The sequence below is a fragment of the Crotalus tigris genome, unplaced genomic scaffold (genome assembly GCF_016545835.1).
Source record: "Crotalus tigris isolate CLP2741 ecotype Arizona unplaced genomic scaffold, ASM1654583v1 scf7180000017945.11477521024:1554073, whole genome shotgun sequence".
NCBI lineage: Eukaryota > Metazoa > Chordata > Lepidosauria > Squamata > Viperidae > Crotalus > Crotalus tigris.
Window position 1 is genome coordinate 1,406,740 of NW_024096737.1, and position 25,308 is coordinate 1,432,047.

Consider the following 25,308-nt stretch of genomic DNA (forward strand, 5'->3'; position numbering starts at 1 on the left):
AGTCCTAAGGTAAGTGCTTAAGACATCCCCCCAAAATAAGACCTGCTGCCTCTTTTGGAGGCAAAAATATAATAAGAACGGGTTTTATTTTCGGGAAAACACAGTACATATCCATGATCATGTAATTAAAATTCGGGTGCTTGGCAACTGGCATGTATTTAGTTGCAGTGTCCTGGGGTCATGTGATCACCTTTTCCAGCTGGCTTCTGACAAACAACATTAATGGCGGAAGCCAGAATCACTTAACACTGCAGTAATTTGCTTAACAACTGTGGCAGAAAAGGTCGTAAAATGAGTCACAACTCATTTAACAAATGTCTTGTTTAGCAACAGAAAAATTGGGCTCAATTATGGTTGTAAGTAGAGGACTACCTGTACAAAATTGGGGGTGGGTGTGAAAACTGAAGATGAATGGTTATGTAGTCACATAATGTCATTTAAGTATGATGGATTTTTTTGGACAGTTTTTTTTCAATTGTCTTAAGATTCTCGAGAACACAGGATTGTTCTTAAGTTGTTCCTCAAACAGACAAGAAATCCTAATCTAGAGTGCAATTGTTGCATTGTTTGCAAAAATGTGACTTTATTTACATTGCAGTGCCCACCTGATCTAAATAAACTGATAAGCTAAGGAATAATTTCTTATATTTGAATTTCATTGTCTATTGAAACAGAAACAGCAGTTACAAAGATATTCCTCCCTCCCTTACCCTGTAGTGTCCAAAAAGAAAGACTGAAAATGAAAGTAAATTCAGTGTTAAAAAATAAAATAAAAAGCATATGGGTAAATCTGTACACACCAAGGTTTATCTTACAAGGAACTGATTGTCAGATTTATTTTTTGTGGTGATGATGGTTTTTTTCTACTGACCTGGTGTTTTGTAATTTCTGAAGTTTATATTGGCCAAAACAAAATGAATAATCGTGGGACAATCTATTTCAGATGCAGGATTTTTGGGCTTGAAGACATAACACTCTTTTAACCCTTCACGATCAAACACATTTGGGTCTATTTTCGGGAAAGGAAGGTTGTTCATTTTGGCCCACTTTTCAGCAAGTAAAATTTCCTGGAAAGAAAGCCATATTTTTTTAAGACACAAACATCAGATAAAGGAACACAAGAAAGGAACAAACTGATACAATCATGCATACCATAATTTAGAGAAAAAGAGAACAGTCTTCTATTGTCCCAAAAGTGCTTTTTCAAAAGGCAACTGGACTTTGTTTTTTCTTGAACATGTTTCGCTTCTCATCCAAGAAGCTTCTTTAGTTCTGACTTAATGGTGGAAGATGGAAGGATGCACTTCACAATCATCCTCCACCATTCAGTCAGAACTGAAGAAACATCTTGGATGAGAAGCGAAACATCTTCAAGAAAAAACAAAGGCCAGTTGCCTTTTGAAAAAGCACCTTTGGGGACAACCATGACTTGGATGAGAATCTCCATGGACATATAGTCCTATTATTTTATTATTTATTATTTAATTTATTAATTAAATTTATTTGCTGCCCATCTGGTCTCTAAGTGACTCTGGGCAGCTTACAACATAAAAACATTAAAATAGTCAGAAATAAATATCCCTAACCCTCATAAAATGACAATAAAATCAAAGTAAAAGCTTCATTAAAAAATAATGGTTTGGATTTCAGATTGCACTAAGTGATAATGTTTAATCCTTTCTACCACATGGATTTCTCAGCTGGTTGAGATGTATAAGAATACATGCTACAACCATATTATTTTATTCAGAGGACAGACAGTTGCTTTAGTTCCAGTTTTGGAAATTGGAAATCACATATTGCCACCTTTCCCATTTCAAACAAAGCTATCCTGCATATGCCTTTAAAGATTACAAAATATATTCCCATATCTCCAAAAACACATTTATTTTAGCCTTTTAGCTTTCAGAACAGGTAAAATGAATATCCACAATTAAGGATTGGATTGATGGGAGTTCACAGAAATGGCAAAAACAATCAGGTTGGTCAGGGGAAAAATGATAACAGCTACTTTTTAAAGATTGGACTAAGTATTTGTACATCTTTGATGTGGACTAAGAAAAGACTGATGATTTATGGATGCAGGGATTAGAAAGGGTTAAGAGGACAGGGAAAGAATAAGATAGCAATAACTCAACAGAAAGAAGGAGGGAAGTCAAAATTCTATATTTTCTTTCTTTTTTAGTTCCTATATTTTTTCTTTTTCTTATTCTTTTCAGTTTTTATATCCTTATTGTATTGTAAAATTCTAATTGAAACATATTTTAGAAAAACAGAACAAACAGCATGAAAAGACATTTTGTTAAAAATTTTCATCTATAGAGTTCCTGTTTTTAGAAACTTATGGTAATTTTTTACTATAGAAAAACTATAGTAAATCAAAATATCATCATCTCTTGCAGCTTAGTAAATAAAATAATTTCCTTCAGTTATCATGTGGAAGGAAAGATGCAAAAGCCAAAATTAAAGAACTTTCATCTAAATACTACTGTGAAGACAGGTGCTTAATTTTTGAAACATAAAGATAATGATGAAGAGACACTGTCACTGTTTTTATTTCTATTAGTTTTAGGGGGGCTTCTAGCTTCTAGCACTAAATTGGTTCATCCCCCTTCATAGGGGGATTAACAGAAATATAGCTCATGTGAGATACATCTATGTTTGAATCAAATATATCCATTTCTGTTCAACACTGATTAAGCGTATACATCGCACCAATCTTTTGTTGTTGTTGTGAAGAAGCATGATGAGTATAAAATACCATAAAAATCGTAGCTTTCTGTTGATTTCTATAAACTTTTCCTCTGGTGAAACATATATCCTATTTCCCGCCATAAAGATATCACTTATTTCTTTGCTTCAGGGAAAATGCAATAAAAATGTAATCTTGTTTATTCTTTAGGCACTCATTTAATTCTTTGTCCTTTGAAAATACAGAGTTGGGAAACAACCTTACAATACAGTGTAAGATGGTTCTGTCCCAGAACCCTACAATCTCATCTCATACTTCCTTTCTATTAGTAGAAAATTATGATTGCTTAAATGTTCTATTTATTAATAAAATATGCTCAATGTCCAGCAGGTATAATGATTTCTCTCTCTTCTCTTCCTCATATTAGTAAAAATAAAAATCCATTATCTGTTTAACAGCTTAATTCCTTAATACAACTTGTGGAAACTGAAGATATCAGATTCTAAATAAGGGTCATTTGGTGCAATATTGGATAGCCCTTCAACATCTGTCCGTGATTAGCTGTTAGATAATATAAATGCTAGACTTTATTGCTTTTCAATAAATGGGCAGAATTCAAACTGCAAGAATAATAAAAAGAATCCTATTTCTTCTTCCCTCGTGGCAGTCTGCAAGGACAGTTAGCAGGAAGAATGAAAGCATAGTCCAAGGTTTCAATGGCAAAACCTGTTGTATGTTACCAGTTTATTAGTAGTATTATTAGATTGCTAGTAGCTTTTTGTGGAAAAAAGTCACCCCATGAGTTTGGCACTGTTGCCATTATAAATGTAACATTTAATTGACTATAAAAGGGTGGATCTCTATAAAACAAGAGGGTCATAACATTTCCTGCGTCATAAAGGCAGCTCCTTGTAATGCTACAAATTATGTGGACACTTATGGCTCAATTTCTACTTTTTTCGATGTTTCCCAAAAGCTATGACATTATTCTCAAGTGTCTATTGTATGATCATTGTGCCAAATATTTTCCCAAATGTATAATGTTGTGTCTTTCTCATCTTTTTCCTGGTAGTATTACAAAGTCATATTTACAGCACAATAAATTAGATGAGAATTTACTTCTTTCAGTGCACCAAATAAGCCACAAGCATAGTTGTATATAATCAACTAAATCTCTGAACAGTACATTTGCCAAAGTGGTGTGGCATGAAATGGCCAGGTTTAGGCATTGTTTAAGATATTCTGGTTGGAGCAGATTAAAAGATGTTGAATTTCAGCTGACCCACATTTTCCTCAGAGGGGAATAAATATATAGGACAGATGAGGAAACAGCATAAAGCAGAGAAATCCGTTTTTGTGCTTAACTCCTTTGGACATATTCCATGGAGGATGACTTGGCAAAACTATCTTTGAAGTCATTCCACAGGACAATAAAAGACTTGTGCAAGTGGAAGCTAGCTTCCCCAAAATGGTTGGAAGAGGAAATTTCCTGCACAAAAAAAAGTATCTACCTTAAAGCCTCCTCCAAATATTAACCACTCTTTGGCCAAAGGTACAATTGGATCTGGTCCTTAGAACAGATCTAATTTCCAAGCTAAATAACCATAGAAGAATCTGTTGAGAATGATTTTTGGTTGATTAGAAAATGCCCAATCAGAGAATGGTATCTCCTTCTCGGTATTTACCATTCTTTTTGTTAAATGTAATATCTATACCATAAATATATAATAAAATTTATATTTGTTCTACTTATAACTGACTTACTTCTCCTTTTATCCCCTCCCTTATGTAAAGTAGGACAGAGCTGAGCAAGGCTGACTATTTCAGGTTTATATAGTTCACTGGGAACTCTAATATTGATCTTTCTTGAATCTGGTCCAACCCCTAAACCACTACCCAGAACTCATTAGAAGACTTACAGACTTAAAATCTAGAGTGAAGTATGTTGTCAATTGAGGTCCATAGCTGGTCTAGGTTACTCACCTTAAAAGGAGGACTGGAATCACTGGGGCGAGCAGAAAAATCAAATGAGATAATAAGATCAACTCCTCGCTGTGGTCTTAAGATAAGTGGATATGGCAAATTAAAAGTAAGTCCACTGTCCACAACATGAATTTTTTTACTCTTTACATCCAGAGGCTCATATATCCTGTCAAATTCATCAGGATCTAGGAAAAGGGAGGTAACAATATTGAGGATTAATGCCATTTTCCAAACCAATTCTCATATTTCAAATTTTAAAAAAAGTCTTTCAAGACAGTCTTTCAAGAAAGCTAGGTATATATTTTAATTCAGAGAATTCTAAAATTGAATGCACAATTGAAACCAGAGTTTTGTTCTAGACTTGATAGACACACAAAATGAATAACAACAAAAAAAAAACCCATGAGATTCTCTTATTCTACATGATAATAACAGCAAGGCTTCTTTACACACAACAATGAAAGGACTCCCAAATACCAACAATGGAAGAATAGCTGATGAAGTTAATGGAGTTGGTGAAGATGAGGAAATTGATTGTTTGGTTTAAAGAAAAGTCTTTATCTAGCCTTGTTCCTTCTTGGAAACCACTTTTGGAGTTTTTCCTCAAAGCTGAAAGAAATGAAACTTTAACCTTGGGATCTGATGACTAGAATTGTTTATAACCACAGAAGCTCTGTGTGCTATAGTTTTCTATAGTTCAAAGGGTCATTGTATTTCATGCTTGTACCAAAGAAAATCAGAAGTTACTCTTTTCCCATTCTTATCCGCAACCCTCCCCCACTGTTGTTTTTTCCCTGCTTCCCCTTTGCAACTTCTTTTTTGTATTTTATTCCATAAAGTAATTCAGTAACGTTTGTGGAAAAAAATAAAATACTTGAAAGTCTCACATGTTTGGTTTAAATAAAAGCAAGCTATTATATATACTTCTAGTCAACCACTGTAACCAGTTCAGGATATTTACAGTGATAAGTCCAATGTGGTAATGGGAGAGGAGGGGTGGGGCATTAATTTGCACATAACCCAGGTTATAGGTGAGTGATATTATTCTTTAGTCTCTTAGGCTCACTATTCATCTCCACAGTGTGGTTAGTGGTTAGACTGTTGAAAGTACAACCCACATTCATTGTGTATCTTGGAGCCAGTTAATATCTCTCAGACTAAACTACCTTATTGTAATTCTTTGAGAAGTCAAGGAGAAGGAAAAAAGGAAAAGAAAGAAAACTGTGCATCTCTTTTGAGTTCCTGGGTGAAGGTGGATGGGATATAAATGCAGTGGATTACATGATTTGTACCTGCAGCAACTGAGAGAAGATAATCCCAGTCAGTTATACACTCTCTTCAAAAGTGGTATATCTAAATGATGGAATGTTGATTAGCATGAGCAGGAAAATGTGAACCTATGAGGAATTCTAATTTCATAGAAGCCAGAAAATAAATCACAATGTGTCAGGAAAAGAAGGAAGGAACCACACACCTTTTGGATGTTAAAGATTTTTTTTATCCAACTATTTCAAATTTGGTGAATATGTTTTAGAATCTGCCTAAGTAACTACTTGATGCTTTATGAAAATAGTCAAAAAAATAAAATATATTCAATTACAACAAATGCTATCTAACTGAAGGGAGATCAGGGGACATCTGCATTAAATGAAGTTTCTTATGGGCCATTCTCTAATACTAGAGTTTATTTTTTTCCCAAGATGAGGCACACATGACCTCATTTTTCCACTCTATTGTTTCAATTACTTTTGTAGAGCTTTACTAGACCATGCAGAGCAAAGTTTCATATGGATGGATAAATGTAAGATCTAAGGACAAATGCGCATCTGGGTATTCTTTTGTAAATACAAATTCAGCATGGAAAACCAGACATTTGGTTCAGATTATTACAACCTTGTTCCATTTCTCATTTGCGGTTGCAGCTTTCATATGTACAAGCAGTTCATCTGAAATAGTACATCCTCTCTTCCAAGAATGGACTGAATCAAGATTAGATGAGAAACAGAGATATTTCCTTTCTGGAAGTACTTTTAAGGGAAGCCAGAAAGTGTAGATTGAACTTTTGTTTCGATTTGAGTCTGTGCTTGAATGAGAACTTATTAATGAATACACGGTACAAAACTCTCTATTCATTTTCCTCTGAAGAAGGAATTTGAGAAAACAGTTATTTCAGCCATTTCTGTCAGCCCAAGATAGCTGGGAGGACAAAATAAAGAGATAGTTGCTGCTAGAGGCTTCTTGATGAAAAGTAGACTTTAAATGTAAAACCATCTAAAAATAAAATCGTCAGTCCCCACTCTTCAAAACTCTATGTATATATTAAGATATAAAGATATAATAAATAGCCACCTTCATCTAATGGAGTCCCTGCAGATTTTACTCCGCTAGTCATCGCCAACTATAGGGCATGGTGCTCATCTCTGTTGAGTCAGCGCTATCCAAAGATGTTTCCGTAGTCATGTGGTCAGCATGGGTTTCATGGAGCACTGTTACCTTCTCACTGAAGTGATGCCTATTTATCTACTTGCATTTATAGGATTTTGATGGCAGGAACTGGGACAAGAATGTCCATTTATCCCATTGCACAACACTCAGGTCTCGAACCTGGGCTGCTGGCTTTCCAGATGACAAGCCCAGTGTTTTAGTTGCTGAACCACTGCACTGCCCACTCTCACCTAATTCAATATATATTGACATGCACACACCACTATAGAAGTTATAGGATACCTGACTTTCTAATAGAAGAAACTGAAATAAATAACAAAAGATATTCTAGACTTCCTTCCTTGAAAAGCCTACACACTTATAAATCACTGGGACTTAATGGCATCCACCTAAGAGTTCTTTAAAAATTTCAAATGTGGACTTCCGGTTCCGGATCGCGGTGCTCGCAGCTGTGCGAGAAGATGGCTCTCCTTGCCAGCTGATTCTCTGCTGCCGGTAGACCCTTAATTGGGTCGGAAAGCCACCTTGGGGGGGCGGCTACCGGTGAGGAGGTCCTTCTCATCCTTGGGAGAGTGGCAGCTTCTTCCAAGGACCAAGATAGCTCCTTTGGGCCAACGGTGGAAAGAACGGCCAGTAAAATGGCCATTCACCTAGCCGCTGCAACCAGAAGTCAGAAGAACATCTAAGCACAGCAACCACCATGGCTGAGCCGGGTGAGACTTTTTTTTCTCCCTCTCTTGGGTTTCTTTTTTCTTTTGTGCCTGTAAAGAGCACTTTTGAAATGATTTCCCTACTCTAAGAAGGCGGCGTTTGTGAATGTAGGAAAAAGAAGCTTAAATGGACTGAATTAATTTAAAGTGATTTTTTTTTCTATTCTTATTTTTTTTTCACTTTGGGGTCTTGGAAAATTTTGTGAATATTGAATCTGCTATTGGACTTGAATTTCTTTTTTTTCTGTGTTTCCTGATCTTGTTTATGAGATTCCTGGTTTCTGGGAGAAAATTTTACATTGTACTGAGGACACCTTGTGGAAAAAGTTAAAATTGCAACTTTATCTTATGAGGATTGGACTGACCTTGATTCTCAGATTACCATAAAAGGGAAAATACAAAGAAAATTAACAGCTGTACTGGTGGGGGTGGACACTGATTAAATGTTCTCTGAACACAGCCTCTACTAAATGATACAGACTGTTTTTAATTATCTTTGAAATGGAGCAACCCTTGGTTCAACTTGACTACAAACTTATACTGGAAAAACTTTATGAAGCTGATGAAATACGTTTGCAAATAAAAGAATTCATGATGGAAATAAAAAACAGAAATTCTGCTCTGAACTTACAAACTGACTCCCAGACTTTGTCTGAGCACTCTATGGACCAAGAAACAACAGAAGTGGAATTAACTAAAGGTAAAGAAGATTCCATTTTACTTCATACGCAGGCTGATGAGATCTCCGAGGAATTAAAAAGGACTGTAATTAAACCACTTACAACCCTAAAAGTAACAGAAATGGACAGACAAGCCCAACGAACTGAGAACGATGGTAGCTTGGATAAACAACTATTAGCTACAAAGTAATTGAGCCAGCCAGTCAACAGTTTCAAATGTGGAGATTTGACTTTTCCAAACAAGGGATTATTTACAAAGGAGCTAGGTCTCTAAAACAGAAAAGAAGATGTCTCTGTTTGTTTCAAAGGATACTACAAGACATAAAAAATGATTTGTTTATTGATATAGTGGTATTATTATGGAAACCTGTTTGGCATAAAAGGAAAGCTAGAATAAGATTTAAGAATGTGATTTAAGGTTTTATGTAATGAGTTTAAAAGGCTTACTAGATATGGATTGATTTATGGCTTAAGACAGTTAAATAAGATGTTAGATTGAATAAAAATTAATTAAAGGTCTGAACTTAATAATAAGGTTTTTGTCTATGTATTAATGTGTTTTGGATATAGTAACTTTGAGGAGGTTAAAGAAATGTGATATAGATATTGAGGGATTGATTGTTAGATTATAAAGCATAATAGAAATAGAAAGGTACTTTTTAAACTTTTTTTCTGTTTTGTTTTCTCTTCTTTGTTCTTTTTCTTTTCTGATATGAACTAATATATTATATATATATATATATATATTAGAACTGATAGTCACTTTGTTATGGAAGAGGAATAGGGAAAAAGAAGAAATGATATTAATAAATGTTTATTGAATATGTTAAGGAAAAAGGTAATGGGGAGACTCCCGAAGTGTTAACTATGTACTTAGATTAGAAATATGGAATATAGTAATTGAAATAGTAAGCTTCATACAGGATCTGGATTTGTGGATCTGTTTAGATGAAAGGTTATTGAGGATTGATATGATTGATCTAGTTGTATTGAAATATATTAATTTGAATATAATATGTTATTAGAGGGAAAAGTGAAGGAGTTTTTAATGATTTAATCTGAACTCTGTGAGTATGACTTTGTTGTGCGGATAATTGATCGCCCTGCCACCACGTTGTTTCTTAAGTATTTGTCTGTATAATGAAAAAAACAATAAAACTTGTTTTTAAAAAAAACAAATTTCAAATGTGAAATTGTCAACTCCTAGCTCCTCCCACTCCCAAAAATTCAACTGCTATTCAAATTAGCTTCAGTTCGGAGGACTAGGAGGCAGCCAGTGTGACACCAATTAAGAAAATGAACAACCAGGGGATATATTGCAGATTACAAGCTGGTCAGCTTAACATTTGTACCAGGAAAAATGATAGAAATCATACATTAAGAAATAAAATAACCAGATACATAAGAGTAAAGTAAGAGAAGTATAATAAAAATCTGAAGGGGTTCTACAAACATACAACTTGTTGCACCAATTGTTGAGAGTTTTTTGATGCTATCAATAAGCACATGGCTGGAATGACCCTGTTAATGTTGCATACTTGGCCTTTTAAAAAGATTTTGACAAAGTTTCTCATCAAAAACTCTTGAATAAAATAAAAAGATATGTGGAAAAAAGAAACCCTCTTTTTTTGGGAGGGGAGATTGCTAAGTAGTTAAAAACAGAAAACAAAGAATAGAGATGAATGAACAGCTTTCTTAATGGTAGGTGGTAAGGAGTAGAATCCTCAAAGGTCTGTTCAGGACTTAGCTTTTTAGTTTTATAAATTACTTTGAGGAAGCAATAGAATGATCATGTTTGTAGATGAGTAGCCCTTGGACTATTGTGAGAAACAACACGGTGGACTATAAAGGTTATGAGGAGTAAAAGGTAAAGATAAAGGTTTCCATTGTTCAGATGTGCCCAATTCTAAGGAGTGGTGCTCATCTCCATTTCTCAGCCAAGGGAGCCAGCATTGTCTGAAGACATTTTCTGTGGTCATGTGGCCAGCATATTTATATGTCCAGATGCAGGTAACACTGTTACCTTCCAACTGAAGTGGTACTTATTTATCTACTTGCATCTGCATGCTTTCAAACTGCTAGGTGGGCATGATGAGAGTTCACCCCATCGCAGGGAACTCAGGTCTTGAACCAGCGCTGTCTGCTTTCCAGCTGACAAGCTGAACATCTTTAAATGCTGAGCCATCGTGCTCCTTTGTTATGAAGAGACAGACATTTAAAAGAAATATTTTTACTGAAACATTTTTCAAAATGCATGCTGTTTTAACCTTTAGGTAGGGTTTATAGTTCCATCTTAGCTGATACTCTTCCAAAGAAAAGACAACTTGAGGGGAAGAGGTTTATTTTAGAAAGCAAGCGCTCTAAGTATGAAAGGGATTGTATGAGAATATTCATATGCTACTAAAGTCCAGATTACTTAGTCTCGATTTACACTTGAACAATCTTACTACAAATAAATAAAGGAGAAAATCGATGAACTGGAATCAAGTGTTTCTTATTATACAACCTCAAGTAACTAAGAGAAGTGAATAAAGAAAATTTTGGAAGGTAAGTCAAAGACATACCAGAAAAGTTCATGTGTCAGGCTCTTTCTAATAACCAAGCCCATGTAAGACAAGATCAGGAAGTATCAAAATTATGCTAATTGCCACCACTTCCCAGAATGAGAATGCTGATCATGTTAACTGTCAACTGGCCCCAAGCCTAAAGACTAAAGCCAGATGTCTTTTAAGTGCTGAGAAGGCAGGGAATAGAAGTGCTGGATTTAAATTGCAGCAAATATAAAAGGGGTCTGTACTATCCTGTTGACAAAGAGTGGTCAACTGCTTGAAGTGGCTTCACTTCCTTATATGCTAAATGTTATTTGAAGTAGCTTCATTTCCTTATATGCTAAAGGTTATTATCCAGTTATGTGTCAAGTGTTTCCTCTGTTCCAACTCGAGTGCCTAAGAAGCGTTTTGACAAACTCAAGGGCAAGGAGAGCGCTATGAAGTGAGTGAAATTGGTTTTGTAAGACCTAAACTATGCACGACTCCTTATGTGTACAGGTGGTCCTCGACTTACAACCACAACTGGGACCAGAATATATGTTGTTAAGCAAATGAGTTGTTGTGCCCTATTTTACCTTTTTGCAATGGTTATTAAATGAATCACTGCAGTTAAGTAGAATCACATGGTTGTTAAGCAAATCTGGCTTACCCACTTGACTTTGCTTGTCAGACTTTGGCGGGGAAGGTGGCAAATGGAGATCACATGACCCCAGGATGCTGCAATCCTTGTAAATATATGTTAATCACTAAGCACCTGAATGTTGATCACTTAATCATGGGGATGTTGCAATGGTTATAAAGGTGAATAAGTCACTTTTTTCAGTGCCACTGTAACTTCGAACGGTCGCTAAACAAATGATTGTATGTCAAGGACTATTCCTATTTGGAAGCAAGTCTCAAAAAAAATTGCTTTACATTTTATTCTGTCTTACTGATCAGAGAAACAGAATGAAGAAACATAGGGATTTTCACCTGTTACAGCAGTATCCATTTCATCATCCTCCACAGATTCCTGGGTATTGACACCAACGAAAGGGGATAATGGGTAGCAAGTATTGAGATTCAAACCTAACATGAAATTGTGGACTTTCCCAGCACGGCCTTCTCGGGTGGTAAAAAGAGCACTGTCACCCACCAGCGCCATAAACATCCTCTGAACCCAGCTTTCCTGGCTGGTCTGTTCATGAGATATTTCAGCCTGGGGGTTTTCTGAGCCTGTTTGAGAAGGTAAGAAGAAAGGCCATCAGCACCTAATGAAGTGATATTCCAAAATAACTTTTTGAGAAGATTTTAATAAAATGGTCACAGAAAGAATGCATTTGCAAAAGGCAGCAGCTGAAGGGCATAAGGTACATGGCATGCAAAATATGCTCAATGGAGGTCTACTGCTGTTTTTCTGATTGCCGTTGATGCTGTTCTTAAAGCAAGCAGCTTCTAGAAAACTGAAAATCAGAGCTGAGAAGTAAATGAGGAGGAGGAAAAAGGATGTGCTGACCACTCTTTAATTCCAAATGCCTTTCCTTATGAAATGGCTAAGATCCAAACATTGTGGATTGCTCTATATGTATATCTGAAGCCCCATTCTTCAAATGGACTAGCTGAGGTATTTACTTGCACGTGACTGGTGTTTTTCGTATCAGTGCTTAACTTTTAAATTATGTTCATGAACAGAAACTTGTGGTGAAAATTGTTCTTTGAAAAAAGCCTTATATTTTAAAAAAAAAAAATTAAGAGAAATCAGGGGGAACAACCTTTGTCCTAATAAAAACAAGACAAACAAAAAAAAACAGAAGAAAAAAAACAAAAAGAACAGTGGTAAAAAAAACTGGGAAGTGCCAAGTGAAGAATGATAGCATTGGTCCAAAAAACACCACTGTATCCACCAGAGGATAATCCCACAACAAAAATTGTTCATCTGGAAACAAGTTGAAAACTTTAAAGGCAAAGTTTCTATTAAGATACTATTTAATTTAAAAAGCAGTGGTTTTATAATATGTACAGTATTTGGAGCCAGGGTGGTGCAGTGGTTAGAATGCAGTATTGCAGGCTAATTCTGATGACTGCCAGCAGTTCGATCCTGGCCGGCTCAAGGTTGACTCAGCCTTTCATCTTTCCAAGGTGGGTAAAATGAAGACTCAGTTTCTTGAGGGCAATATGCTAATTCTGTAAACTGCTTAGAGAGGGCTGTAAAGCCCTGTGAAGCAGTATATAAGTCTAAGTGCTATTGCTATTGCTATTTCTCTTTTAAAGAAAAGAAGGCAATTGCATCTGTATATTTCTAGATGAATAGCATTTCTCCCAGGGGTGTTCTTAAACTGGCTCATAAGAGCCAATTGTTGATTTTTCTTTAATTTTGCAAGCAGTTTCAGAACAGAGCTGAGTCTCCACACCTAGCACACTAATCAGCTGTTCTGCAGCAGCACGCAACAATGAAGTCAGTTCTCAAATACCAAGCAACACATCACTGTTCTCACGTGAACTTACTACCTGTGTACTCAGGGAAGTCATACTATATTTCACCACTGGTCTGTAACATGGGGATGGCAATACTAACATTTATTTAAATTTAATTTAACTTAACTTAATTGCTGCCCATCTCATGGTTCAAGCCTATCTTGCAAATTGTTTTAAGTATTACAAGATAACACATGCAAAAAAACTTTCAATATCTTAAAGTACAATATAAATTATAAATGTCATTCTGATATTTTTAATATGTTTTTGTAATCTAGTACATAACCTGGACATTTAAACACCTGTATTTTCTTCTTTTAAAAAAAAAATAAGCACACACTTTTATAAAGCATCCAGAAATATTTAATGGGGGGGCGAAAGTACCTCTGTTTAATTAACACATAGTCTTGTTTTGCTCTTTTGGTTATGTCTTTCTTTGGTAAGACATTGTCCATAAAAATATTTTGTAGGTGCTGTCATGGTTGGTAACCTTTCTTACCTTTCGGCCCCTGTGATTCATCATCACTATCTGAATCATTGCTTACAATCTGTCGCAATCTGATATTTTCTGTGAAAATAAGAAAGGAATTATTGAATAAAAATAGAGAAATGGAAGAAATTAGAAAATATGTTAACATTGGGAAGGGGAAGGCAATTAATGAGAATATTTCTTCACTGCAGCAGCCTTCCATTCTGTAAACACAGAGGGAATGTGCACCTTCTATGGATCATCACATAGATACTGGAGCATGGGAGCAGGCTAGGGCAAAGGCAGTTGCCTGTACTTTCTTAAGGGTTTTAATCTAGCCTAACTTCCCTATAGAGGTGGTTTGGAGGAAACAAGGTCGCTGTGATTTTTTTAAAAAAAAAGTTAGCTTGAGTTTTGCAGTTATTTTATTCCAAAAGTTTTTCACTCTCCATAAATATGATTGGAAGGCTACGTAAAAGTTGGAGGCATTGGATTTTTTTACAATGCCACCCTCTGATAAAAGATATTAAGAAAGAAATTCATAATTTATAAAGCTAGTTTCTTATTATCTGACAGTGACTTCTTTTTGCTCTTCACCCTATCTGATCTAACTAATTATTATTACAGTATTACTAAAATCAAAAGAAATATCTTGGGGGGGGGATGTACACTGTCTTTCTCTTACTCGAGCCAACTCACTGCTAGTCTTAACCGAGACAAAGCAAGACCTAATACAGTGTGAGAAACAAATTAATCTAACAATCAAACTTCTGAGATATAAGTGAGATTCGATGGCTTAAAATTTTCCCTACTCTGCTTGCTCTCTATGTAATAACAGCAATTAATGTAGTTTTATTTATTTTTTCTTTGCACAGAAGATCATGGAAGATCTACATATAGTATTATATATAAAAAAGTACTTTTTAAGTTACTTAAAAGTAAAGCCTGTAAGATCATAACCAGGATCAGGGCAAGGGTACACAGGGAAGATAATTTAAGATTTTCTCACAGCTATTTCTTTTGGAAAATAACTCTAGGCTAGAAGGAAAAAGATTGTAAAACTTCCCTCTCCATGCTTGTCTGCAATTGCATTAAAGTAGGACTACCACTTGCAATAAAAGAAAAAAAATGAAGAAGAAGCTTCTATATGTTCAATGCAATATATAATTTGATCTCCAGGGTGGCTGGGTGGTTCTATTTATATACTTAGATGCAGCCAAGTTGGGAAAAGGATATCCACAATCCTTAAAGTTGAAAAGGACAAAGGATCACCAATCTAGTCACTTCTTGGAATTCCTGCTTTCTGAAACCCTCAATTCAATCTCCTGGAATTACATCAAGGCCCAATTCTATCATCATCTCCCTAGTATAAATACTGGCACAAGACTAGTTCTTCACTGGAATGTATCATTACATCTTCAAATGTGAGCAAGCTATTTTCCACTGGACTCACTAAGCCCTTCATAAAATCCCTAATACATAAAAAAAAAAAACCTACACCAAATAAACCAGTGATCCAAGAGACAGAGAAAGCTTTGTTAACGTAGGGGTCTGTCTCAGAACAGCAGCTGAGAACAACAACTCTAAAACACTGCTTCAATTCTAGACTCTTTCTACATTACACCTACTTGTAACAAACTGTACTGGGATATAATCCTGTTTTATAAAGTGTTCCAGCTAGTTTTCCAACATTAAATCAGTTTGGCATTTTAAATTCATTACGATAGCACTGAAACGTGGAAGCTAGGAAGTGAGGAGAACTGGCTTTAGGACTCATTCATGGTTATGATATTCAATGCAGTCTGACATACTAAAAACATTTCAAGTAGTTTCAAAACTCATCTTAGTATGGATGGCTCTGATTTCTAGACTACTCTAATATTTTTCCTCCTTAGAAATGGATTTCCAAAGTATATTTGTATATGGGGAAACAAAGGGTGTAGGATATCTTATGCTTCTTATCAAGAAACTGACATTATGTTCAGTATGAAATAATTAGATTAACTTATTCTTCAGGAGTTGTTGTTATTGTTGTTGTTGTTATTTTTATTATTTTCTCACATGAATGTTCAATTGGGAGTGGTTTGCATTTTGGAAAGCAAGTAAATCATTTCCTTAAAAGTATAATTGACCATGTGATTTTTACAAGAGCCATGCTCTCACACAATGGCCATCTGAGTGCATGTCTGTGTAGATCAGTATCAGAGTTTTCTGGCAGCCAATAAACAACCAACTCTGCAATAAGATTCAGTCTGATTTAGGGATTTCTGACTAACAGTACTGTAACAACAAACTATCAGGCATTCAAAGAGTCATGACAGAATGAGCACATCACAACCAACCAAGCCACCCACCCCACTTATCCCTGAATAACTTAAAAAGGAAACAGAGAAACAGATTTAGTTTTAAAATAATGCAAGAGTTAACCATATCAAAGTTAATGAATTCAATACAATTAAGCATGCTTTTAGTTTTTGGAACAATGTTTTATCCATTTGGGAGCAAGTCTCAGTGCCTTTGAAAAACTATATATTTCTCCACTACAGAAGCCAGGAATATAATGCATATTTCAAATGGTTCTCTGATTGAAGTACAAATTCACCCATTTTAAAGTATAAGCAAGCAGTTGGAGTTAAAGTATGTTATAGATTGTTTGATAGTATAGTCGGGTAATGTTAGTTAGATTATGATTGTTTATTTGTTACCCTGTAATCAGCTCTGGGAAGTGGGGGAGGGGGGAAGGGGTAGGAGGGGTTTGGGTTATATTGTATTAAATTTGTAAAACTTTTAATAAAAAAAAAAGTATAAGCAAGCAGTTGCTACCAACCAGCCTTTTATTTTAGATGCTCCCAATTTTATTTCCTAATCTCCTAGGGAGAGATGGAAATTTCCTATAGGATATGTAGAACTGTATGTTAGCCAAAAATGTACATAGATGCATTTTTCTCACCCACATTCTTTTAAAAGCCTGACAACTGCCTGGGGGGGAAGTAGGGGAAAATGATGGGCTTCTGTAAAGGACCACAGACCAAACAAAGGGCTGTCAACTATGAGTAGATAAAGGAGTGGCATGGATGACTACTACAATGAAGAAATTTTCAGAGACAGCTCATCTCCTGCATTCTGTGTGGTCTATTCGGAGGGAAATAAAACCTTTTATAGTATTCTACATCTTTCCTTAATATAGATTTAATGTTTGCTTTTTTATATATATATATATATATATATATATATATATATATATATATATATATATATATATATATATATATATATAATCCTCTGATGCTTTGGTCTTGTCCATTATAGCAATTCTTCCATTTAAAATTCTATGTCAATTTTTATATAAAGTCAGATCATGTCATGCAGACAGCCAGAGTGGTGGCTGAACCAGGAATGGTGAACCCCATGTTCTAATTCTAATTCTTCATCAGGAACTGAAACCAACTAGGTGACTTTGAGCAAGTTATTTTCTCTTAGCCCTAAACTAGGAAGTTGAAAAACATCTATCAATCTACACTGGTGCAGTATAATAAATTATGTTCCAAAATTTTTAAGGAGAATGCTTCCATTATGCCCTGAATTTATTTGGGTAATAATGATAAAACAACATAAATTACTGGGGTTCCAAAACCCATGATCATGTGGACTTCAGAGGGAGTCACAAGTGAATTACAGGAGTGGTTACAATTTTTTTCCCCCAAGATTGCTCATGCAATCAATTGCTCATCTTTGACTGGAACAAGCTTGGGAGATGGCTAAACTTCTGGATCTAGGCATCTGTAAAAAACCATCTTGTTGAGCAATTTTATCTTTCTGTTTGATTATTCTTCACTTGTTCTTTAGTTCATGAGGGAGACAAATAACAGTCCCTAACATAAGCTGCATGGGGAAATAAGTGACATGAAGTTTTTATCCCTAACAGAATGGATAGACATGAATAAACAGAACAATAAAATTCACGATATTAGAGTTCCACTAATCAAGCATTGTTCTTACTAAATATATAGCCAGATGCCTCAGACAAACTCCAACACATAAAGGCAATATTCTTTCCTAATGATATTCCATACTATTGGAAAAAACATGGGCATCCAAGCTGCTTATAACCATAATTACTAAAGTCCATGAATTTGTCTAAGCTACTTTTAAAATTAGCACAGGAATCCCAAGCCTTTCTAACTGAAAAGTGAATATTCTTTCTACCTAGCTGCAAAAGCTCTGAGAAGAATGTAGCATTGACAATCTGGCTGTCATGGGAGACATGGACAGTTACAAATTACTTCTTTCTTTAACATATAACCATCTCCATCACTTCTAGATTCCATCCCTGTAGGTCAAGGTGCAATACTGGTATTCTGTACCAGTTTTACTTACTTTTCTCTTTTTTAGTCTTCAGGTAGTACATTTCCAAACAAAGCACTTATACTGTAGGTTATTACTTCCTTTAGAACTAAAAGGTGACTGGGAAATAGATGATCTTGGAGGCTAGAGCTTTGCTTTTCAGCATGCCAACTTTAATTTAATTATCTAAATTAAATTTTAATTATTTATTATTTAATAATTTTAAACAGAAATGTCAACATAGACACATACTCCAACTTTTATTACAATACCTAATTCTTCTTCCATTGTGGGTCCTTTATTGTGACTATTAGAAAACCCAAGCACTCTGTTGATCAGTATAGCAAATGCACTTCCCCATATACCTGAAACAAGTAAAATATTTTATGTACATTGGTGACTGATATTTTATCCTTTTAATATCTTTATTCATTTTCAATGTCAGGTATTAAAATGCAAACTAACTTATAGTATTTCTTAAATTAAAAAAATAACTATTGTTACACTACTATAAAAGGAATCTCAGGAACAGAGTGAAGAAGAACACAAACTATGAAGCCTTACACTGGATAGAAACTTTCTGTCCATCTGACTGTAAGACCAGTTACAGTTAAACTGTAAGATTCACTCATAGGACTAGAAAAGTCAAGAACAATTCACACATACTTTAACTCTGTGTTAAGCTACCATATTTGGACTACAAATGTCTATAACACTAGATGGTAGCAGAGAAATATATATATTCCAGATCTGATACAGTAATGGTACTATATGTTCTATTATATGAAGAAAAAAGTCAACCACTTTTTTTCCCATACCAAACATTCCTAGGAATGATATAGAAGATTATTTTTGCTATAATTCTGACATGTTTGAATCTTCTAAAATTCTGTAATACTACACAGTAAAAAAAGCAACTGGAAGCTTAGCTTGGTTCTTGTTGACGAGCTTTGTTTCTAAGCCTTTAGGCACCTTCAACAATGTGATGAAAACCTGGGCTTATCCAACTGAATCTGTCCAGCAGAATTTGTTAAAAGAATTATATATAATTTAAGGAACCACCATACAAAATAGATAAAAGCTATACATTATTATTGCAATTACACTATATTTGCTAGACAATTTCTATCATTTTGTTCTTGGATTTTCAGAAAACAAAGCTACTATTTAAAAAAAATAATGTTTGGACATTATTTACTTTCTGAGATTATCTAATCTAGTACTTACCCATTAAGAAATGCAGAGGGTTCTCTTTGTAGTTTTTCACTACTGTGCCCATAAAAAACTTGTTGCCAAACAGATTGGGAGTCATGAAGGTCCCATATTTAGCCATTCCAATCTCATAGGGACTGAACTCCACCCAATCTAAAAGCAGCAATAAACAATGGTTAGAGCAGACAGAGAAATGAGGAATGAGTTAACCTACTATAAAGGCAATGCTTACAAACAGAAGTTTGCCACTGGTTCAGATTTCTGATTTTTCTCACATCTTTCTCCTCCCAACATACATATATGAACATGTAAACTAATATAGTCAAATTTCCCTCAAGATGAACTCAACTGATATGATTACATGAATATACCATGTGATTTATTTATTGCAATAGTTTGGGTCAAGAAAGATCTTGGTTCCAGTTGATCAACTTTTGCCCTATGATGCAGCATTTCGCACAATTGAAGGTTATAAAGTGCAAACAGACAAGAGAGTTTGGGTAGTATATGGATTTGACTGTTTCTGTGTGGAGAGATATTAGTTATCTTTTTTTACTAATTTAACACTGCAGTTTCGCTTATGTGTTTTGCTTTACTGTATACAGGACTTTGATCTATACCATAAATAAATTGGTCCATGATGAAAAAAATAAAAATAGAGCTGGGAACCAACCCACAGTGAACTAAGTCCTACCAATCAACTGCAGCATCACAAAGTCGAAATTCATACTAAGCTGCCACCTAATACACAATAGACAACAAATATTAAGCAATTCTATCAGTTCAGTGACTTTATTAACAGAAATGTTATACAATATTATTGTATTAATACAAATCATCATTCCAACCCACCTCCAACTCCTGGAATTTACATGAATTTTCTCTGAAAGAAACCCATCAGAGTCATTCTATTTCATATAGTCTACATGTAGCATCGATTGCTTTGTTTGAACAATAGCAACAGCAATAGCACTTAGACTTATATATTGCTTCATAATGCTTTGCAGCCCTCTCTAAGTGGTTTACAGAGTCAGCATATTGCCCCCAACAATCTGGGTCATCATTTTACCAACCTTGGGAGGATGGTAGGCTGAGTCAACCTTGAGCCAGTAAAAACTGAACTGCTAGCAGTCAGCAGAATTAGCCTGCAATACTACATTTTAACCACAGTGCCTCCATGTCTCCCTAAACCTACTTACTTACCTATGTGCAGCACATGCACAAAGGAAGCAGAACTTTGTTTTTAGCAATCAAGAGAAAGTTTACACTGGTTTATTTACATCATTAAAAAGCAGCTGAGTAAAACACAGAGGACCTACCTGATTCATAATTATTACCTAAAGAAGTCTCACTGTGTAACTTACCATACTTTCTGGCGTATAAGACGACTTTCGCAAGCTGTAAAATTGGCGCCGAAGTCGGGGGTTGTCTTATACGCTGAGTCGTCTTATATGCCAGAAATTATGGTAGTTTCTGGCGTATAAAACGATTTTCTAGGCATGCGACTTGGCACCGAAGACGGGGGTCGTCTTATACGCCGGGTCGCCTTATACGCCGGAATATACGGTATATGTGTCTGAGACAGACTAAAAAGAGCAGACTAAAAAGAGCATACTGATACAGCCATCAAACAAGCACCAATTCTTTCAATCAATCCAGACCAAAAACATCACTTGTAGTCTCAAACTCTTTTTCTCCATCTGTCTTTAATTCTAGTTCTTTGTCATTCTAATTTCTTCTTTTTGGAGTGGAGACAATAAAAATCAAGCTTTATGGTGTTTCTTTTATTTTCCTATGTTTTGTGATTCAAACTTCTTGATCTTCCTTTCTCCTGAAGCTACCAGGTAAGATCATCAATGTGCTGATGATTCCCAGTTATATACATTTTGACTCTGTGCCAGTGTCGATGTCCTGTCATGGTGCTTGGAGGCTGTCCAGGTTTGGATAAGGAGAAGCAGACTAAGTAGATTTTGAGGGGCTCTATATCTGAGGACCATTCATCTTTAGTTTTGGAACAGGCTACTCTTCCTTATTCAAAATGGGTGTGGAACCTGGGAATCATCTTGGATGAACAGAATGTGGCAGATGTAGAGGTCCTCTGTGCAAGAAACTAGACCAGCTTTGTGAATAGGTCAAAGTAGTTTCTTTATTGTTCATCTTGATCACCTATTTACAAGAACCTCACCAGACTTGTATTTTCTTGGGAACCAGCAGATAAAGGTTTCAGTAGTCTGGCCTCTGCTGCTTCCTCCCACAGGGTGACTCCAAGCTGGAACACCTTTTTATTCCCCCCTCTAGTTTAGCCAGTGATTCCACCAAACGTTCCATCCTGTGTGTCAGTTGTGTCCATTCCTGCATTAAGAGGCCCTTCATTTGATTACTCATATCTTCATCACATCATGCAATGCACCCTATGTGACACTGAAGATCATCTGAAAATCACAAGTGATCCAAAATGCAGTAGCACAGGAAGTGATCGACATAAGCCTGTGTGATTACCATTCCTGCCCAAGTTGTACTAGTAGCCAGTGAGTTTCCAGAAGCAATTCAAGATGCTAGTTATTACCTATAAATAAGGCCACATTATCTGAGGCCCATGTTCCATGGTTTCTGGTTATCTGGTCAGACATACATACTTATATATTAAACAGTACCATCTGTTAGGACCCAACATACATACCCAACTTCTTTGTTACTGTGCCTTCCCTCTGGAATAGCATCTCTCTAAAGATACATGTACCTCCTTCAAAAAATGAGGTTCTAGAAGTCCTTAAAACTGAGATTCTTCTCCTAAGCTCTGAAGTAGGGTGGTTGTTGAGCCCCTAATGGGTGTGTTTTTGTCTTGCCTGGACATTCATGGTTTTTTTTTTCCTGTCTACCATTGTTTCTTTTATAAGTCACCCAGATTCATTCTTGAATAGGATGGTCTTAAATAAATAAATAGCAAGGTTGACTTAACCCAGATAGTGAGAACACTGACCTGCAAACATCAGTTCTGACACATCAGGTTTAACATGAAGACAGGTAAAAAGTGGCAAAGCTGACTGCGCTTTGTTGATTTTTTCCCTCATATGAGATAAAGTGTTATCCATTCTCTGCAAAAAAGGATTCAGAAGAAGTTTAATATTTGAACAGAAGCTGATGTATTTTATATTTCATATTTCTTAATCGCCCATGTCCCTCAGAATTTTATATTTTTAAAAATACATAAAAGTTATTTCAGTTCAGATTACTTCTTTATGGTCATAGCCAGTTGAACACACACCAAACTATAACAGAATTATCTACATGGAAATTATGAATTAATAATCTTGTAATAAAAACTAAGAAAGACTTCTTACTACTGATTAGCCTGGTCAAAAATCAGGACTTGGTGATAACTGGGTCTGTTTATAAACTACTCTTTCAAATTCTGAGCAACTTATGTGCCTGTTATCTATACTTTTTATAATAAATAAGACTAATTATATAAAATTTAAAAACAGTGAGTATAGTATTCATATATTAGGGAACTCAAAGTATATATTAGGAAACTCAAAGGATTTTCAACTGATGTACAACAGATTATATTGCTGATGTAAATGGGTGTTATTTAATTTTATGTGCTAAAATAATGGAGACTATACTAGTTAAAGTTAATGTTTATGGACCTAACTTAGATTTTCCTATTATGTTTTATGAAAGTTTTTGACATTTGAATGAGTATATTTATGATAAGGTGGTAATACAGTAGAAGTATTGGGCAACTATTGCTGTTTTCTGAGTAACCAAAAGGCAGAGCCCAACTCACATTTACATTAGATTATGTTGTAGTTATAATTAGAATTCAAACCATTGGTTTAATTATGATTAATGAAGTTTTCTCATCGTTATCTGCAGTTTCTGCTACAAAGACAGCAGTTCTAATGCATCAACCTGTATTTTCACATGCATATAAAGGTAGTCCCCAAGGTACGAATTTAATGGAGCCTGGCCATTAGGCTCAGAAGTAAACAAAAAACAAAAAAACCCTCATCAAATGAATCAAACTTAATTTTACAAATTTTTAAAATAAAATGCATTAATTAAATCAAATGTGTTGTTAAATGAAAGAAAATTTGACTTACTATTTCCTCCGATAGCTGCCATGTTAACTGAACTGGGAGGGTTTCCCACCAGCTGCCGATCAGCTATTTCCGGTGAGCTGGTTCAGGAACTAAATTGCCTCCAAGCAGGGCTTGCAAGCCACCAGTTATTTAAAAAAAAACCAAAACTGCTGCTAGCCAGCTCAAGCATCTTCAGCTGCCCAGAGATGGGGTGGGACTGTTGCTTTAATAAAAACCACTGGCTTAAGAGCCAGCCAGGCACCCAGAGGGAGATGGGGGAGGGACTTGCAGAACTCTCAGCTTGCAATAGTAACAGAGATGGAAGGGACCTTGAGGTCAGCTAGTCTAATCCACTTCTCTCACAAGAGAGTATTTCTGATAAATGCCTATCCAGTCTCTTCTTTAAAGCTTCCACCCACAACTTCTGTAGGCAATTTAAATTTAAAACCTACAAACTACAGTAATATATCCTAGTTTCCAAAATAAAAGCTCAATGGTTTGCAAACACAATAGTTTGCAAAGTACAGTACTTAAAAAGCAGAGCAGTTCCCAAACTGCTTGCAAACAGTTGCAGCAGAGACTGAAATCAAGTCACATGGCTATAGAGGCCTGTTTTTGGTTGCAGTTTTGAATTTCTAATGTAAGTGCTGTATTTTCCAGCGTATAAGACGACTTTCTAAAGCGTGGAAATCGGCGCCGAAGTCGGGGGTCGTTTTATACACTGAGTCGTCTTATACGCCGGAAATTACGGTAGTTTCCGGCGTATAAGATGACTTTCTAGGCATGGAAATTGGCGCCGAAGTCGGGGGTCGTCTTATAAGCCGAGTCACCTTATGTTGTGTCCTGAGCCTGCAAAGGCAGGCTCGGGACGTTGCAACAGTCCCGGGCAGTTGCAAGCTGCCCGGGACCAGACTGGCTGGCGCCTGCACTCGCACACATGCGTGAAGTGCAAAGCGCGCCAAATGTTGCCATTTGGCCCGGGGATTGTCTTTAAGAGGAGGAGAGAGGCTTGTGTGCCTCAGCATTGTAACAGAGCTGCTGAACATCAATAAAGAGGCTCCTGAGAACTACCAAATGACTCCTGAAGTTATTGCCTTTCGCTGAGGACTCACCACTGGCGACGAAGGTGGGATGCCTTGCAATTACTTCAAACAATTGTAAGCTTACCCTGGAGTCCTGAAGCAGCAGGAAACGGCATTAAATTCAGCAACTGCCTGCCAATACAGCAAACGTTGGAGGTAAGCTGGCTGATAGACCCTTCCTGTACTACTGAAGATGGCAAAGATAGGAAGACTTTCCGAGTTCAATGTTACGCATCCGGAAAGATGGGAGTCTTATGTGGCCAGAGTAGAAAATTATCTCAAGGTCAATCAAATGAGAGAAGATGGCTTAAAAGCCGCCACCCTGCTGTGTCTTTTGTGGTCAAGATGCATTTGAGATCACTGAAAAACTAGCAGCACCTGCACCTCTAGAATCTGTTACCTACACAGACTTAAAGAAATTGCTAAAGGAACATTTCCAGCCCAAGTTGTCTGTCATCGCTTGGCGCCATACTTTTGAACAGAGCGATCAACGGGTTGGCGAGTCAGCTAAAGAGTACATTGCTGCATTGAGAAGAGCAGCTAAGCCTTGCGAGTTTAAAGACTTAGAAGAAAGGCTGAGAGACAGATTTGTATGTGGACTGA

General features: G+C 36.0%; 1 protein-coding gene across 3 annotated transcripts in view; it reads right to left on the reverse strand.

Moving 5' to 3' along the window:
- Positions 1-25,308, reverse strand: part of PLA2G4A (phospholipase A2 group IVA) — a 73,562-nt gene that overhangs the window by 12,405 nt on the left and 35,849 nt on the right. For all 3 annotated transcript variants that reach the window (XM_039345192.1, XM_039345191.1, XM_039345193.1), the window contains exons 10-16: positions 22,519-22,633; positions 19,554-19,691; positions 18,599-18,691; positions 14,013-14,081; positions 12,032-12,274; positions 4,676-4,860; positions 872-1,067 (exon numbers count right to left, since the gene is read on the reverse strand). In XM_039345192.1, the coding sequence (XP_039201126.1) occupies positions 872-1,067; positions 4,676-4,860; positions 12,032-12,274; positions 14,013-14,081; positions 18,599-18,691; positions 19,554-19,691; positions 22,519-22,633 (1,039 nt within the window). The remainder of the gene's footprint in view (positions 1-871; positions 1,068-4,675; positions 4,861-12,031; positions 12,275-14,012; positions 14,082-18,598; positions 18,692-19,553; positions 19,692-22,518; positions 22,634-25,308) is intronic.